Source organism: Cornus florida, unplaced genomic scaffold, assembly GCF_030987335.1.
Source record: "Cornus florida cultivar Cherokee Brave unplaced genomic scaffold, ASM3098733v1 CherokeeBrave_3.0.0_Hap2_Chr05, whole genome shotgun sequence".
Taxonomy (NCBI): Eukaryota; Viridiplantae; Streptophyta; class Magnoliopsida; order Cornales; family Cornaceae; genus Cornus; species Cornus florida.
Window position 1 is genome coordinate 58,518,671 of NW_026775575.1, and position 19,569 is coordinate 58,538,239.

General features: G+C 38.4%; 1 protein-coding gene across 1 annotated transcript; it reads right to left on the reverse strand.

Moving 5' to 3' along the window:
* Nucleotides 1–897: 897 nt before the first annotated feature.
* Nucleotides 898–7,392, reverse strand: LOC132306559 (uncharacterized). Its single transcript, XM_059803989.1, has 2 exons — nt 6,990–7,392; nt 898–1,127 (listed from the first exon to the last, which is right to left on the reverse strand). The coding sequence occupies exons 1-2, from the start codon at nt 7,365–7,367 to the stop codon at nt 1,056–1,058; spliced, it is 450 nt and encodes a 149-aa protein (XP_059659972.1). The 5' UTR covers nt 7,368–7,392; the 3' UTR covers nt 898–1,055.
* Between the last annotated feature and the right edge of the window lie 12,177 nt (nt 7,393–19,569).

The following is a 19,569-nucleotide window of genomic DNA, read 5'->3' on the forward strand; positions in this document are numbered from 1 at the left end:
GTTGGACTTAATCTCTACGATATTTGCAATCATAGATCGAGTATTTATATTTAACTGTATTTATTTATGCATTATAGATATGCTAAAATCATAAAGTTTTAAGATATATGATTCATGTAAATTTGTGATTAATGGCTTAATATGAATTAATTATAGTTTACAAGGTACCTCTGGAATTCATAGCAACTCAATCTCTAAATTAAGCCTTGCATCTCCAGTTTACAATATCTGGACTGAAAGGAATCATCGAATCTTCAAAAAGAAAAGCCTCTCTGCAAATTCAATCATGCACTTCACCTTAGAATCTATCAGAAACAAGCTAATTTCATACTCAATCTCTGACACCCTCAATATCAGAAGAATTGCAACCGAATGGGAGCTCCCCAAGTCTGTCATCCGACCGCCTGTAAAGCCACCGGATCACAGAAACAGAATCTGAGGAATGTAGGCTTCAGCGCCATTGACACCGGATTTGATAGTCTATAACGGCCATTTGTAACTACTCTTTAATTATGTTGAATCTATTGAGTCTGGGTTTTACCATTGGCTTGGTCTCACTTTGGCTGGGTTGGCCTAGGGGCCCTATAATTGAAGTTAGCTTGGGTTAACTACCATTATATTGCCTATATTTTGTGATTAATTTATAAAATTGAAATTTATTTTTCAAAAAAAAAAAAAAAAGAAGAAGTGCTTGAACACCGCAAAATGAGGTCCTTCCAACAATTAGATCTGATATAAAATCCAGCAGCATGTGTGATACCCCTCGGATCCGAGACACGGGTTGATCAGGCCCAGGCCCAAACCCGAGGGAGTATCAAACAATTAATATTTTATAGCGAACACAGAATACAAAATGAATTAAGAAATGAAAGTTTAAAGCTGAAAAGAAACTACAAGTTAATCCTTAAATAATTAAATACTTAAATTTGATAAACCAAATATCCATAATTTGAACAACTCGGGAATCCATCTCTAGTGGACCCCTAATAAAAGTCTCACACTAAATGAAAGTAAAATAAAAGATAAAACCCAAATCCAAGATCTGGAAAGAAACCCTACATCTTCGGTAGAATGGAAGATCGTCTCTGCTCTGCACGAACAAGCTCAAGCCTGGAACTGACGTACACCTGAAAAATAGGAGTGGGTCAGGCCCACGAACAAGTTCTAACCTACTACAATCCAAGCAGAGACTCGATACGCATGTACATACTAAATAGTTCAACAATAACTAATAATCCGTACATAAATATATCCACACTACTGGACTCTCGCTAGGCCATGAAGGGGGTCTCAACCTGGATAGAAGGCATCACACAATACGCACCTGAGTGGGTATGAGTACCTAAACCTAAACAGGGTATACCTCAACCTTCACAGTCAGCTACACATCCAACTGCATATACGCACCCTAACCGTCGACCCTGAGACTCAAGCTCATGACACGGTAACATAAAAATATATCTAAACTCCGTTTCTATCCATCCACCAGAAATCCAGTAAGTCACTCGGCGTAGTCAACCGTACCGACTTATATATATAAGGAGGATTGTAGTTTATAACCCGTGCCCTTACTCCAAAATAGGTAGGACTTAGCAATTTGAGCTAATCCAACCCAGCATGTCACCGTCCCATACCGGTACATACAATCCAATCCGTCCAATAGTTGATAAAGCATCGATAATTATAACAACAATACCAACAATTCCATACTAAACATAATAGAATGCATTAGCAACCATTCTTAAAAATACCAATAATTGATTCACATTGAAAATATAAATATCAATGTCAACTACTCCTTACTATGCATATTGAAATAGATAATCAACATGCTTATTTACATGCACAGTTGACAAAATAATGACCATATAAATGTCAATACCAACAGTCCAAACTAAACATGTTAGAACAGATTAACAAACATGCTTAAGTAAGCCAATTCAGAATCCATAATTTGATCATACAGGGCTTTCTTTACCTATTCCCAGTTTCCATAGAATTAACAGAGCCTAAATAGATATTTTCCCACTCACATCCATAGCATGCAGAATAAATATAAGTAATCTATTATACTTATAGTTTCCTGTCCAACAACTTGCCGCACCAACCGTTAAATTTAATCATCAACTAATTTTCAGTGAAATATAAATTTTTAGCATAGTTTCTATTGTCATGAACATATAATTCGAGTGGACAAGCTCTCACAGAAAATTTCTAATATAATTAAGAAATTAGAAACTCCAAATCTACACAGTCTACAAGACCTTCGTAATTAACTCCATGTAATCCTAATGGTTAACGCTTTGTGTCCAATTTTATATAATCTGGTCTTCGCATATTTATGTTTACCCTAGACCACTCCTAAATCACCCATTACAGTATTCAGTCACCAATAAACACATTAAAACAATCACTAGGAAGCCTAATCACTGGAAAAAAATTTGGAAAAACAACCCACAGAATCAAAACTCACGCATAAACAACCGGGAGCCGGCTCCAGAATATTGGAGCCGCCTCCAATGGCCCTGGAGCCGGCTCCTAGACCATTGGAGCCGCCTCCAGTCCAAGGGGAGCCGGCTCCAATCCAATAGGAGCCGGCTCTCCCCCTCCTCTTCTTCGTGTTCTCCTCTCCGGTCGCCGTTTACGCCTCCGACAATTCACAGTAGAGGTTTACAGAGAGGTTCACTTAATCCTAGAAGATTCCAGTCCTTAACTCAGTCCTTATTATGCTACTAATATGGATTAAACCATGAATTACATAAGACAGTTCAAAGTTAAACAGTTTACAAGTTTTAAACCAAATTCAGTCTCAGTTACACTCCAAGCATGAAACAGATAACGTTTGTTTTATTTTTTAAACATGTAATTCATCCTGGAACCATTGAGTATGCAAAGAACACGAGTATAAGGGAGAGAGTAAGGTTAGAACTTGCCTTGTGAGATTTTTGTTAAAATCTCTACGTTGTCGTCTACACTCGCCGGCGACTCCTACTGCAACTTCCTCTGTTCCTCGTTTCTAATTCCACAGACGTGTTTTGGTTGTATTATTTTGTTCCCTAAGCAGACTTATCTTATATATTTATAGGCAACCAAAACCCTAAGTCCAATTATACCTACAGTCTGAAACGAGGCCCATAAACTCAACCTAGGTTATAAACCTTGTCGGCTCCTTAACCTAAACAGAACTAAAACCCTAACCACACTTTTTTTTACCTAGTCACAAATTAAAACATGTAATTACTAATTTAACAATAAAAATTCCAAGTTAACTACTAATTCAATTAAAGAAACAAATAAAAATTCCAATTAATGTAAAGAATGCAAATAATTAATTAACCCAAAGAAAACAAATAAACTAACTAATTAATTCAAATAACACTGAACAGAAAACAATTAAACAAATTAATGAACCAAAAATAATTAATAAACAAATAAAAATTCCAATTAATGTAAAGAATGCAAATAATTAATTAACCCAAAGAAAACAAATAAACTAACTAATTAATTCAAATAACACTGAACAGAAAACAATTAAACAAATTAATGAACCAAAAATAATTAATAAACAGAAAACAATTAAACAAATTACCGAGACTATCCTTTCAAAAATTAGGGGTATTACATTCTTCCCCCCTAACAAAAGGAATTCCGTTCTCGGAATTCGCTCTTACTTTCTTCCAAAATATCAGGAAACTGCGAGCGAATGACATCTTCCCGTTCCCAAGTAGACTCAGCCTCATTGTGATGACTCCACTGAACACGAACCAAAGGAATAACCTTATTACGAAGAATCTGATCTCGTCGGTCGACAATACGACACGGTGGCTCTAAATAAGTTGCATCCGGTTGCAACTCAATTTCCCCAACATCGATATACTGATATCGATCCTCATCTCGCAGAAATTTTCGCAACATGGAAACATGAAACACGTTGTGAATGCGATCCAAAGTATCTGGAAGTGCCAACCGATAAGCGACAGCTCCAACGCGATCCGTAATCATGAATGGACCGACAAACCGCGGAGACAACTTCCCTTTCTTCCCAAAACGCATAACACCCTTCATAGGAGATACTTTAAGAAGAACCTGATCCCCAACTTGAAACTCCAAAGCACGAGTGCGACGATCAGCATAGCTCTTCTGTCTACTTTGGGCAGTACGCATGCGATCTCGAATAAGAGCAATCTTTTCAGAGGTATCCTTGATGAACTCAGGACCTAAGAATCGATTCTCTCCAACCTCCATCCAACAAACAGGTGATCGACACGGTCGACCGTATAACGCCTCAAAAGGTGCCATCCCAATAGTCTTCTGGAAACTATTGTTATAAGCAAACTCCACAAGTGGCAAATATTCCTCCCAGTGGCCCTTGAAATCCAGAACACACGACCGAAGCATATCTTCCATAATCTGATTCACCCTCTCAGTCTGTCCGTCAGTCTGAGGATGATAAGCAGTACTAAGGTGTAACTCCGTACCTAAAGCCTGCTGAAAACTCTTCCAAAATCCAGATACAAAGCTCGAATCCCTGTCCGATATAATAGACAATGGAATGCCATGTAGCTTCACAATCTCTGAAATGTAAAGCCTCGCCAACTGCTCCGAAGTGTAGTCAGTGCAAATAGGCAAGAAATGAGCTGACTTGGTCAACCTATCCACAACGACCCATATGGAATTATGCCCCTTGAAAGAATTTGGCAACCCTTCCACAAAATCCATAGATATGCTCTCCCATTTCCACTCCGGAATTGGTAGTGACTGTAGAGCTCCTGGCGGCCTCTGATGATCAATCTTAACCATCTGACAAGTACTACACTGAGAAACAAAAAGAGCAATGTCCCTCTTCATACCTGCCCACCAAAATTGCCGCTTCATATCTTGATACATCTTATCGCCTCCTGGATGAATAGAGAACTCAGAGTGATGAGTCTCAGTCATCACATCCTTCCTCAAATTATCAGCAGAAGGTACCACTAACCGTCCCTTGTACCTTAAACCTCCATCAGCCCCAACATGGTAGAATGGAACCTCTCCGGAAGCTATCTCTGTGACCTTGTCGACACATTGCTGATCAGTGAGTTGTGCTTGTAAAACCTTGCGAATGATGGAAGGTGTAACCACCATGCAAGCCATAAAAGCATCTGACAACTCATCTACATTCTTCAAAGCATTCCACTCAGTAGTGAATAGAGCAGAAAGACTACCAACGGGTCGGCGACTGAGTGCATCCGCCACCACATTCGCTTTCCCTGGATGGTACTGTATAGAGAAATGATAGTCTTTTACAAACTCCAACCATCTGCGCTGTCTCATATTCAGCTCCCGCTGAGTGAACAAGTACTGCAGACTCTTGTGATCACTGAATAATCTGAAAGACTCACCCAACAGATAATGCCTCCAAATACGCAAGGCAAAGACCACTGCTGCCAATTCCAAATCATGTGTCGGATAATTAAGCTCATGAGGCTTAAGTTTCCGAGATCCATAAGAAATCGGTCACTCCTCCTGCATCAATACACATCCAAGACCCTGCAACGATGCATCCGTGTAAACAAGATACTCTATCCCGCTTTGCGGAGTAGCCAGAACCGGTGCAGAAGTCAACTTCCTTTTCAGCTCATCAAAAGCCCGCTGACAGTGTTCATCCCACACGAACTGTACACCCTTCTTGGTCAAATGAGTGAGTGGTCCTGCTATCTTGGAGAACCCCTGGATGAATCTCCTGTAATATCCTGCCAGACCGAGAAAACTCCGAATCTCTGTAGGTGATGTAGGCTGTCCCCACTCAACCACCGCCGAAACCTTGGCCGGATCCACTGCGATCCCCTTTTCTGACACCACGTGACCCAGAAATTTCACCTCCCGCTGCCAAAATTCACACTTCTCGAACTTGGCATACAACTGGTGTTCACGAAGCGTCTGCAAGACTATGCGAAGATGTCTAGCATGATCGTCCTCCGACCGAGAATAGATCAAGATGTCATCAATAAAGACAATAACAAATTGATCCAAATAAGCCCGGAAGACTCTATTCATTAAATCCATGAACACTGCAGGTGCATTAGTCGTCCCAAACGGCATAACACGAAACTCATAAGAACCATATCTCGTGAGAAACGCTGTCTTAGGAACATCCTGCTCCCTAACCCTCAGCTGATGATACCCAGAACACAGATCAATTTTGGAGAAGTATGTGGCTCCCCTTAACTGATCAAACAAGTCATCAATCCTTGGCAAAGGATACTTGTTACGAATCGTAACCTTGTTCAACTCCCTGTAATCTATACATAGACGAAGCGAACCATCCTTCTTCTTCACAAACAGAACCGGTGCTCCCCAAGGTGATGTACTCCTACGAATAAAACCCTGGCTGAGTAACTGCTGAATCTGATCCCTCAGCTCTCTCATCTCCACCGGTGCCATCCTATAGGGTGCCCTAGCAATAGGCGCAGTGCCTGGAGCTAGGTCTATCACAAAATCGATCTCGCGACTAGGTGGCAACCCTGGAATATCCTGAAATACATCCGGGAAATCCTGTACAATTGGTATGTTATCCAATGACACAGTAATCCCCTCATCCTTTTCCTCCTCCACATGGAACAAATAGGTGCTACCGCCTCCTTTAGAACGTGGCATAACTACTACGTACATATCCTGACCAGGTATGGTAAAAATAATAGATCTATCAAAACAATCAACTTGGGCATGGTAGTGAGACAACCAATCCATCCCAAGTATCACGTCATAAGTGTGCATGTCCAGGACCAATAGATTGGCTAGAAATCTGAGTCTGCCAATATCTAGTGTCACAGGCCCATCACTCTCATGTATAATAGCTGTATCACCCAATGGTGTAGAAATACCCTGAGGTCTAGTGCATACCCTCGTCCTCATCCCAGATAAAGCAACAAAAGTCCTAGCTACAAATGAGTGTGTAGCACCCGTATCAAATAAAACACGTCCATATAAACCATGAATAGGAAACTTACCCTCAATAGTCTGAGGTGCCTGAACATCCTGTGGCTTGGGGTTATACACCCTGCCATAATGCAACTGCTGTGGCGCCTGTCCCTGAGTCTGCGGCGGTGCCGGTAAAGCCAGATGTGTCTGTCCCTGAATCCGTGGAACCTGTGGAGCTGGTAGAGGCACTGGCGCCCTCTGTCCCTGCTGCACATACTGTCCATGTCCCTGTCCCTGTCCTGCTTTAGGACACTGCCTGGTGGTATGACCATACTCTCCACAAGTGTAACAACTACCCTGGAAAGTACCAAATGGCCTCCTCTGTCGGTTAGCCTGTGGCTGACCCTGTCCTGCCTGTGGTCCCCCATTCTGTTGCCTCTGAATAGGTGCCCCATTCCGATGAGCATCTGAACCACCCTTGTGCTTCTTCCAAGGCTGTTGCCCTTAAAACTTGCCTTTGTCATTCTGCCGGTGACCATTGCCATTCCCCTTTTCAGCTGACTGATTAGTAGAGTCTTTATCTCCTCGCTTCTCACCACGAGCCTGTCTGATGTCCACAGTCAACTGATACTGTTGTAGAGCAGCGTCTACCACCTGAGCATAGGTAGTATAGGCTGGACTACCTGTAATAGCTCTCTTGATAGACCACATCAGTCCCTTGACAAAACTGTTGCGCTTCTTTTCCTCTGTATCCACCTCCTCCGGTGCAAAGAGAGACAAGCGTGTGAACTGCTGCTCATACTCCGCCACTGTCATGTTTCCCTGCTGCAGACTTAGAAACTCGGTCTTCATAGCTGCCCTGACTGCATAGGGAAAATATTTCTCATCAAAGCGAGCACTGAACTCATCATAAGACAATGTCATCCTCTCATCTGAGGTGGTAACTGACTCCCACCACTGTAGTGCATCCCCAACTAACTTGAAAGTAGCAAGCATCTGCTTCTGAACCTCCGTGCACTGAACCAAACGAAGATGACGCTCAATGTCCTGTTTCCACTGGTGAGCTGCTCTCGCATCGGTTGAGCCTGAGAACACAGGTGGGCTCCCCTTTGTGAAGGCGCTCCTAGCCTTTCCCCAAGAATCCGTCTGAACCACTGGTGCTGGTACAGGTGCCTGCTGAACCTGTGGTTGGTTTCGGAGTACAGCTGTTACCCCAGCCTCTATAGCCCGAGCAACGAGGTCATTGAGGTGAGGAGGAATCTCTGGATCTCTGTCCCGACCCTGAGTCTGTTGAACTTCCTCCTGCTCCTCCTGAAACCCTGGCATTTGCTGCTCTTCTTCTATTTGCTGACGCTGTAGGAGATATTGTTGCCTCCGTGCCGCTCTCCTTTCCTTCCTAGTTCCTTGCATGTTCTGTCCATTTCTAGCGTTAACCATCTGTTAACACGAAAAGACAGACATCAGTACTATTTCTATACGAATCATAAGGAATACAATGAATCCTAACTTAAGCTCTATTCAAGAGAACGCTACGCGGAAGACTTAATATGAAAACATCCTAGAGACACTTGAACCTGGAGTGCTCTGATACCAACTGTGATACCCCTCGGATCCGAGACACGGGTTGATCAGGCCCAGGCCCAAACCCGAGGGAGTATCAAACAATTAATATTTTATAGCGAACACAGAATACAAAATGAATTAAGAAATGAAAGTTTAAAGCTGAAAAGAAACTACAAGTTAATCCTTAAATAATTAAATACTTCAATTTGATAAACCAAATATCCATAATTTGAACAACTCGGGAATCCATCTCTAGTGGACCCCTAATAAAAGTCTCACACTAAATGAAAGTAAAATAAAAGATAAAACCCAAATCCAAGATCTGGAAAGAAACCCTACATCTTCGGTAGAATGGAAGATCGTCTCTGCTCTGCACGAACAAGCTCAAGCCTGGAACTGACGTACACCTGAAAAATAGGAGTGGGTCAAGCCCACGAACAAGTTCTAACCTACTACAATCCAAGCAGAGACTCGATACGCATGTACATACTAAATAGTTCAACAATAACTAATAATCCGTACATAAATATATCCACACTACTGGACTCTCGCTAGGCCATGAAGGGGGTCTCAACCTGGATAGAAGGCATCACACAATACGCACCTGAGTGGGTATGAGTACCTAAACCTAAACAGGGTATACCTCAACCTTCACAGTCAGCTACACATCCAACTGCATATACGCACCCTAACCGTCGACCCTGAGACTCAAGCTCATGACACGGTAACATAAAAATATATCTAAACTCCGTTTCTATCCATCCACCAGAAATCCAGTAAGTCACTCGGCGTAGTCAACCGTACCGACTTATATATATAAGGAGGATTGTAGTTTATAACCCGTGCCCTTACTCCAAAATAGGTAGGACTTAGCAATTTGAGCTAATCCAACCCAGTATGTCACCGTCCCATACCGGTACATACAATCCAATCCGTCCAATAGTTGATAAAGCATCGATAATTATAACAACAATACCAACAATTCCATACTAAACATAATAGAATGCATTAGCAACCATTCTTAAAAATACCAATAATTGATTCACATTGAAAATATAAATATCAATGTCAACTACTCCTTACTATGCATATTGAAATAGATAATCAACATGCTTATTTACATGCACAGTTGACAAAATAATGACCATATAAATGTCAATACCAACAGTCCAAACTAAACATGTTAGAACAGATTAACAAACATGCTTAAGTAAGCCAATTCAGAATCCATAATTTGATCATACAGGGCTTTCTTTACCTATTCCCAGTTTCCATAGAATTAACAGAGCCTAAATAGATATTTTCCCACTCACATCCATAGCATGCAGAATAAATATAAGTAATCTATTATACTTATAGTTTCCTGTCCAACAACTTGCCGCACCAACCGTTAAATTTAATCATCAACTAATTTTCAGTGAAATATAAATTTTTAGCATAGTTTCTATTGTCATGAACATATAATTCGAGTGGACAAGCTCTCACAGAAAATTTCTAATATAATTAAGAAATTAGAAACTCCAAATCTACACAGTCTACAAGACCTTCGTAATTAACTCCATGTAATCCTAATGGTTAACGCTTTGTGTCCAATTTTATATAATCTGGTCTTCGCATATTTATGTTTACCCTAGACCACTCCTAAATCACCCATTACAGTATTCAGTCACCAATAAACACATTAAAACAATCACTAGGAAGCCTAATCACTGGAAAAAAATTTGGAAAAACAACCCACAGAATCAAAACTCACGCATAAATAACCGGGAGCCGGCTCCAGAATATTGGAGCCGCCTCCAATGGCCCTGGAGCCGGCTCCTAGACCATTGGAGCCGCCTCCAGTCCAAGGGGAGCCGGCTCCAATCCAATAGGAGCCGGCTCTCCCCCTCCTCTTCTTCGTGTTCTCCTCTCCGGTCGCCGTTTACGCCTCCGACAATTCACAGTAGAGGTTTACAGAGAGGTTCACTTAATCCTAGAAGATTCCAGTCCTTAACTCAGTCCTTATTATGCTACTAATATGGATTAAACCATGAATTACATAAGACAGTTCAAAGTTAAACAGTTTACAAGTTTTAAACCAAATTCAGTCTCAGTTACACTCCAAGCATGAAACAGATAACGTTTGTTTTATTTTTTAAACATGTAATTCATCCTGGAACCATTGAGTATGCAAAGAACACGAGTATAAGGGAGAGAGTAAGGTTAGAACTTGCCTTGTGAGATTTTTGTTAAAATCTCTACGTTGTCGTCTACACTCGCCGGCGACTCCTACTGCAACTTCCTCTGTTCCTCGTTTCTAATTCCACAGACGTGTTTTGGTTGTATTATTTTGTTCCCTAAGCAGACTTATCTTATATATTTATAGGCAACCAAAACCCTAAGTCCAATTATACCTACAGTCTGAAACGAGGCCCATAAACTCAACCTAGGTTATAAACCTTGTCGGCTCCTTAACCTAAACAGAACTAAAACCCTAACCACACTTTTTTTTACCTAGTCACAAATTAAAACATGTAATTACTAATTTAACAATAAAAATTCCAAGTTAACTACTAATTCAATTAAAGAAACAAATAAAAATTCCAATTAATGTAAAGAATGCAAATAATTAATTAACCCAAAGAAAACAAATAAACTAACTAATTAATTCAAATAACACTGAACAGAAAACAATTAAACAAATTAATGAACCAAAAATAATTAATAAACAAATAAAAATTCCAATTAATGTAAAGAATTCAAATAATTAATTAACCCAAAGAAAACAAATAAACTAACTAATTAATTCAAATAACACTGAACAGAAAACAATTAAACAAATTAATGAACCAAAAATAATTAATAAACAGAAAACAATTAAACAAATTACCGAGACTATCCTTTCAAAAATTAGGGGTATTACAGCATGCTGGATGAAATCCCAAATTAAGCTACTAAATTTACATTTGAAGAAGATATGGTCAATTGATTTTTATTCAAGGAGGCACAGATAACATGCAATGGTGAAGTGCTTGTGCCTCATTGGTTTGGTATCCAGTGTGTAGAGTCTCTCTTTGATTGCTAGCCAAGTAATGTGTCTTTGCTTAGGGATGTGATGCTTGAACCAAATGAGCTAGTGTCTATGCTGTGGAAAATCCAATGTGTATACTTGGTAACCAATCAATCAAATCAGGTAACAATGATGAGAATTACAAGCTTTGAATTTGAGTAATGAAGGAGTTAGAGTGAAAGAAAGGAACCTGTTGTAGAAATGCTGGGACTGCCCATTGAGAGTTAGAAATTAGACTATTAACCTTGACACTTGTGTCAAGTTGAAAATTTTCCACCTTAAAGAGGCACAGTGTACAAAGTGGACCATTTGGTAGCCAAGAATCCAACCACATCATAGTGTCTGTTCCGGCTCCAATTATGTGCTTGATTACCCCTCTAGCATGTCTCTCAGCCTTAGTAATTTCCTCCAAAAACCATGATAATGTTGATAATTTTTTAATAACATAATTTTTACACGTCATTTATTAGCCATCGGCTCATTACTAGAATAGATTGGTTGTCATTTTAGTTAGGTATATAAAAGAATTTGTCATTATGCAGTTAACTTAAAACAATCTATTTTCCTTATAAAGTACGTGAAGCCATGCAAATGTTGAAATTTTTTGGATGACACAATGTTTACACGGTATTTATTAGCCATCAGCCCGTTACAGCCGGTACAAATAAGTTGTCATTTTGGTCAGGTATATAAATGAATTTGTCATTACTCAGGTACCAAACAGTTTATTTTTTGTTATACGGTAAAGCCATGCAAATGTTGAAATTTTTTTGATGATATAATTTTTAAATGGCATTTATTAGTCACTAGATCAATGTATGTATTGACCGGTTGCCATTTTAGTTAGATATATAAAATAATTTGTCATTACACAGTTAACTTGAAACAATCTCTCTTTGTTATAAATTAAAACCATGCATGAAAATTTTTGACTAATAATTTTTAACCATATTTATTGGTATAGATTAGTTGTCATTTTATTTAGATATATAAAGATTTTGTTGTTACACAATCAACTTGACAAAGGCTTTAGTCGTGGAAATGTTGTTTCTAAAGTTAACCTTACTCATAAGACATTATAAGTGTCAAAAAAAAAACAGGGGAAGAAGAAAATTGGAGGGGGTTTGCAAGGGTCCCTTTTTTTTTTTTGGGTAAGTTAATAATTTATAAAATAAAATTAGAGTTCAAGGCTAGCTTATGAGAGAAAAGCAGTGAAGGAATAAATCAAAGAGGTACGAAATACCAAACAAACATAACCAAGGGAAATAAACAGAACAACACTGTCAAGCAAACAACCCGAGTACAGTTCCCCTTCCAAAGTAATGAGACCTTAACCAACTCTAGCATTTGGAAGCTTTCCCAGAGGGTTAACGCTTGAGTTGGGGAGATGCCATGATTAGGCTATGCTACGGTAAACCTTGTTGTTCTTCAAAAGGAGGTAAGACGAAGTCTTATAATCTGTATAATGGACTTGATGAGGAAATGAGGAGGAGTGGAGATATTTCTGAATATCCTTACATTTCTTTCTCCCCATATATATAAAATAGAAACAAGCAACTAGGGCTATTTGGAGGGAAAGGAGTGGGCACCAACCCATTCAATGAATCTTTCAGCAGCAACTAGGGCAAGTGATTATTGATATCCAACTGGGGAGGCCTATGACCCTGGCTTCGACCGCCCTTCGCCCCTTAAAGACTTTTACTCTGGTTAATATGTTTGGAAGACTCTTGGATAATTTTTTTACTCGAACCATTCAACTTAGGCTCAAATGAGTATTACGATTAATTTAATAAAAAACATGACTCCATGATTGCATCACTACATTTTCTTGCTTGTTAGATAGTAAAATTATTCTAATTATTTTATTTTTTTATATAATATCTAAGTACAATTCATTGCTTTCTTTTCCCAATAAGTGCCAAATGTTTCAAAAAATTATTATTATTATTATTTTTTTTCTAAAAAAATGTCTACTAAATATATTTTTTCAAGCCATAAGCCAACTATAGTTCAAAGTTCAAACTTAAGTTCATTAATTAAAAAAAATAGCTCATAATTTAGGCTTCACTTCATCTCGTTTACCTAATTAAGAAACACATATTGGAAATATGGTGGTGGTTGTTGTTGTTGTTGTTATTTATTTATTTATTTATTCCAATCTGAATACTGTACATTGATGGAGTCCATCTCGCATCTGTTTTTCAAGTGCCTATTTTCCTTCTATATTTGGTCTTGCTCCTATCCACTATGGCTTCTACTACATCAATGCAGATAATTGGCATTCTCTTATAGACTAGACTGTACTGTATTTGAAATTCAAGAATTCAGTTGCCGCCACAAGGAGGTTAATTGGCTGCAGATTGGAAGCTTCCCAACTCTTATCTTCAGGCGGCTTAAATTGCTTTGGCTGTCAACCGTAGTGGTTTGCGTAGCTTTGTGCTTCTTGCATTGGTGCAATGTTTTCCAGGGAAAGCTGTCTATCTCGAGTTTCTTATTTCTTTTCTGTGTTGGAGTTAGTAGTAGTGTGAAGTTGAGCATCTGAGCCGTCTAGGTTTTTTTGATAATCAAAACAATTACTTATCCAAAAGAGAAAAAATAGAATGTACAGTGATCAGTCTCTTTTAAGAATGCTCGTGTTTCTCAAGAAATTCACTCACCATCCATATCAGTCATATATGTTGTTGGGGAAGAAATTCACGCGATCCGATACGACACCATTTTCATGCAAAGAAGAGAGTAAAAGATCGATAAATCTTGATAGCACCGGTGTGGTGCCTGCCAAGAGCTCTCTGACGATCAAGTCAGTCACCGGAAGCCTAAAAGAAAGGCAGAGATTTAATAATCGTTTTTTGTCGTACCTTTATCGATTGGTACGATCTTATTCTTATAGCTGCTCTCCCTCAATTCATTTGCGGGATCAGAGGAGATCCGTTTGTTGCTGGATTTACCGAGGATATGATTTACCCCTTTGACTTTCTCAAATTGTGCCAAGGTTATCCTTATCCTGTTGAACCACATCATTTTATCTTATCCTTGATAATGAAATATTTTCATTCTTATCTAATAGAAATATCATCGTTCGAAAGTTGAAAAGGTCTGGTGGCTAGTCAATACTTAGTTGCTTCATCATTAGGTCAAGGTAGGTTAGATTTATTTTTCCCTATCAGTTGTCCCACATTCCCAAGCTTGCTCGTCTAGCTTTGGGAATGTAAGATTTTTTTTTTTTTTTTTACTGCCTTAGCACTGTTCCCTCGGGAATAGTGCAGCGGGTACTATTCACTTGAACAGTAAAATTTTTAATTTTTATTTGATTTTTATTTTTTTACCCTTGGGCACTCTTACCTTGGGTAATGTTCCCTCGGGTACTCTTCCCTTGGGAAACATTCCTGCGGATAATTTATTTTTATTTTTATTTTTTACCCTTGGACACTCTTCCCTTGGGTAATATTCTCGCGAGTAAATTTTTTTTTATTTTTTTACCCATGGGCACTTTTCCCTTGGTAATGTTCCCTTGAGTACTCTTCCCTTGGGTAATATTCCCGCGGGTAATTTTTTTTTTTTTTTACCCTTGGGTATGTTCCCGCGGGTAAATTTTTTTTTTTTTTTTTTTTTTTTAACCCTTGGGCACTATTCCCTTGGGTACTCTTTGCTGGGTAATATTCCCGCAGGTAAAATTTTATTTTATTTTATTTTTTTAACTCTTGGGCACTCTTCCCTTGTGTATTCTTCCCGCGGGGTAATTTTTTTTTTTTCCACCCTTGGGCACTCTTAACTTGGGTAATGTTCCCACGGGTAAATTTATTTATTTATTTATTTATTTTTACTCTTGGGCACTCTTCCCTTGGATAATGTTTCAGTAGGTAAATTATTTATTTATTTACCCTTAGGTAATGTTCCCTTGGTACTCTTCCGTTGGGTAATATTCCCGTGAGTAATTTTTTTTTTTTTTTTTTTTTTTCCTTAGATGACATGACCTTTGTAGGTTAGGCTCTGGTCTCTGATAACTATACTTTTGATGCCCAGGCACTGGTCACTGAGCCTTTGTAGACTTTGGGCAATCAATCTTTAGTCTTGGTTGATTAGGCCTCGGTTCCAGGTAACCAAGCCTTGATCTATGATAACCAAGGGTTGTACCCTTATGATCTAACTTTTGGTATTGGAACCATTTTCTCTTTCTAGAGTCGTATTTAGATTGTTTGACGATTGATGTCTCGACCCTTTAATAAGGGAAGTAATTGTTCTTACTCATTTGGTAAGGGGTTTATAATATGTTCAAGTTTCACTCAGCTTGCCCCATTAATAAGGGAAATAAGATTTTGAGCTTCACTCAGCCTGCCCCTTTAATAAGGGGATATTTTGCCCAAGCTTACAAGCTTGCCCTTTAATAAGGGAAATAATAATTTCAAACTTTACTTAGCCCGCCCTTAAAGGGTTAATTTTTGCAAGCTTCACCTACCTTGCCCCTTTAATAAGGGAATGTTTTGCCCAAGCTTTATAAGCTTGTCCTTTAATAAGGGGATGTTTTGCCCAAGCTTATAAGCTTTCCCTTTAATAAGGGAAATAATGATTTCGAACTTCATTCAGCCCGCCTTTTTAATAAAAGGCTAATTTTTATGAGCTTCACTCAGCTCGTCCCTTTAGTTAGGGAATTGGTTTTTTGTTAGCTTTCTGTAAAGCATTAATTACTGCATAGGCAGGTAACTGAAAACGTAATATTTTATTACATAAAAAATGAGAGCCATCCATCTCATTGGTGATGGTGACTTTATTGGGAAATAAAATAACATGTAAGGGAACCACCCTCCATTTAAAATGATTAACTGAGATGCCCCCAGTCTTTATTTTGAATGACTTGATAAGACTAATTCTAGTTGTGAGACAATTGTTAGTCGGTATACTTATCTAAGTCCTTCTCATGATATGTCTTATTGCTTTTGCTGAAAAATGATTTCTTATATTTGGTATCCTTTTCATCTCTGGCGAGAAGGGCTGACCTCTTCTTGTCCTCTCCTTCCTTTCCCTTCCGTGCATTCATGGCGTCTTCAGCGTTCATGTGTTTCTGTGCTCTGATTAACAACTCTGCCATGTTGGTGGGAGGTTCTTTTGATAAGGAAAACAAGAATCTAGAGGTTTGAAGTCCTCCTATGAAAACGGCCACAGCCACCTTGTCGTCCATCTCTTCTACCTGCAACATCTCTGTGTTGAATTAGGTGATATATTCCCAGATCGACTCTCTCTTCTATTGCTTCACGGTAAGCAAGTAGGTAGCCAGCCTCTTATGCCTCTGACTTGCAATGAAGTGGCTTATAAATTACTTACTTAGTTCTTCGAAAGTGTTGATGGTTCCGAGCTTCAACTTGTTGAACCAAAGTCTTGCCGATCCCTTAAGTGTAGTGGGAAAAGCTCTGCACATGATCTTATTTGGCATAGCGTGTAAATGCATAAGAGCTTGAAAGGTCTCCAGGTGATCGAGGGGATCTTTGGTCCTATCGAAGCTTTCAAATGGGGCATCCTGAACTTGCTAGGCAGGGGGCATTTCATAACGGCAGGAAGTATTCATAGGAAGACTCTGAAATTTTGGATGATATTGGAAATCGTCCTATCTACTTTGTGCACTCCAATCTCACAGCAGCAGCAATCATACCCCTTTTCCTCATAAGTTTTTGCATTTTCACATTCAATCCTACAAAAATTAAGGATCCCTTCTAGTGGGTTGAACTGTTTTTCGTTCTCTAAATTATGCTCATACTTAAAAGTGCCAAATGAAGTTTTTTTTTTTTAATATTTTATTTTTATATGAAGATACATACCACCATTATTGATGTTATTTGAAGTTGGCTCAGCTAGAATTTCAGTTAATAATACTGTTAAAGCACTTGCCATCAGAATGTACAAACACATGGAAATCAAGAGCAGGCTTTAACAAAACAAAAGTTAATGGTTTTTTCTATTAATTTGCACAGGTCTTCTGTAGCAATGATCAATCTATCACTTCTACTAAAGTTGATTCCTCATCCTGAAATCAAGAAAGGGGTAATTGGCTCCCAAAAAAAACACACACAAAGTGTAGTTAATATAAAGAGTGGAAGACAAAACTATATATGATAGTGGATGCCACATATAACCTAAAAGTCCCACTACTTCTTCAGCACTACAAGTTCAGCCTCCTATATATATATAGTCACCTCATCTCCACATATTTTTGTCATCTGTAATCATCAAATTTTAGCACCTATATAAACAATGAATGTAAAAAAGAAGCTGCAGTTTTTTGTTCCTTATTTCCACTTTTGGACTGTATTTTGGATACTCTGTTTTGTCTTCTCTCCTTTCCTCTCCTCTCCTCCAGATTCCAGTGAAAACTCCAGTCAGGAGATCATTTGACCAAAGATTTATTTATTATATTTATTGTATGATCGGCAATGCTTAGTTATTATTGTTTCTGTTTGATTCTCCATCCATTTTATGTTAATTGTGATCTTCTTTGACATGCTAGCAGGACACTCTTCTTAGGATCTCGTGAGGTTATTTGCCTTGAACTTGAATCAAATCATTGCATATTGAGTAAATATATATTTTCTTTAAACAAAGCAAATTATTATTATTATTTTTTTGAAGTTTAGTTTTATGTTGATTATGGTTCTTGGTATTTAGATTTCAAGAGATTTTTTTATGTCTACAAGAAAATTTGAATCTGGGCATGAAAAAAAAAAAAAAGAAAAAAAGAAAAAGAAAAAGAAGAAAGAAAGAAAGAGAAGAAGAATTCATTCAATCTCGAAAAGGAGATATTCTTAAGTTTTTTTAGGAGCAGTACACAAATAGAGAGTTTAGTTGAAGATTTGATGAATGAAGAACATATGGATGCGAAAGCAAATGAAGAAAATCTCAATAAACATGAAGATTTAATGAATGAAGATCATAGGAAGTTAGTCAATGAACATGAAGATTTAATGAATGAAGATTATAGTTATTAGTTAGTTGTCTTATGCACAATGCAAATGCGCACAATTATATTAGCTATAGAATTTGAAAACATCGTGTGAAAATTCCGTACTCTTATAATTTTTTTTGCGCGTGTGAAACTTAAAGGCAAAAGTTCGCTTAAGGCCTCTCAAAATATTTAGAATTTCAGGGCCGGCCGTGGGTATGATGCACCTCACTCACAACAATGTGTGCGCCGAAGATATGGTGCACTTCACTCACAAAAAAAGTGGACCTCACCAGTAAGTCCCACCACTGCTGTTAGTGAGGTGTACCATTCCTTCGGCTTAAACGAGTTTTTTTTTTCTCAATTGTGACATTCTCAAAGCCTTGTACACCTTTCCTATGTTCAATAAGGCATAAAAAATGTCAGTTTGTGCTCAACTGCTTGAAGAGCCCTGTTTGGATCACCTGCCTCCATGAAAAGGCCAGCAAAGATTGGACAATGCAATAACAAAAGTTGGTTGCATGTAAAGAGCCTCAATGTAGCAATTATATGATTCTTGCACTATGATCACACATTACTCTTGGTGAGGAGACTCAAGTAATTCAAGTAATAGTTCTTCCTTTGCTCCTCCGAGTTGATCAATGTTTTATCTCAAGTTGAGTTTTGTGAGATTCAAACAGTTTCTGGGGCGATTCTATGGCCTTGAGATCCTAAGTGAAACTTGAATGATAGGATGAAGAAAACGTTCTCAAGTTAAATAGTGGATGAAAGACGAACAATAAGCAATTCTAATGTGTGTGATAGGTGCATTCGACCCATCCGTAAGTCGAACAAAAGATTGGAGTTGGACATGATTTATAAGAGGAAAATAAAGATAAAGTGGAACACATTTGATTAGTTGCTCCTGTATTAATAATTTATACTCAATTAGAAGGAATTGTAAGGACAATTCTTGGTATATGAACATTACTTAATTTTTTTATTATATGTATAATGTAATTGAGTTTAAACTTTGGGTCAATCCACACTGATTTAGTTGGACAGCCCACAATACGTGATCGTAATCGTGGGTTGCTACAAAACGGGCCTTAAATGATTGTACCATTTTTTATTTGGGTTTGGTATTACG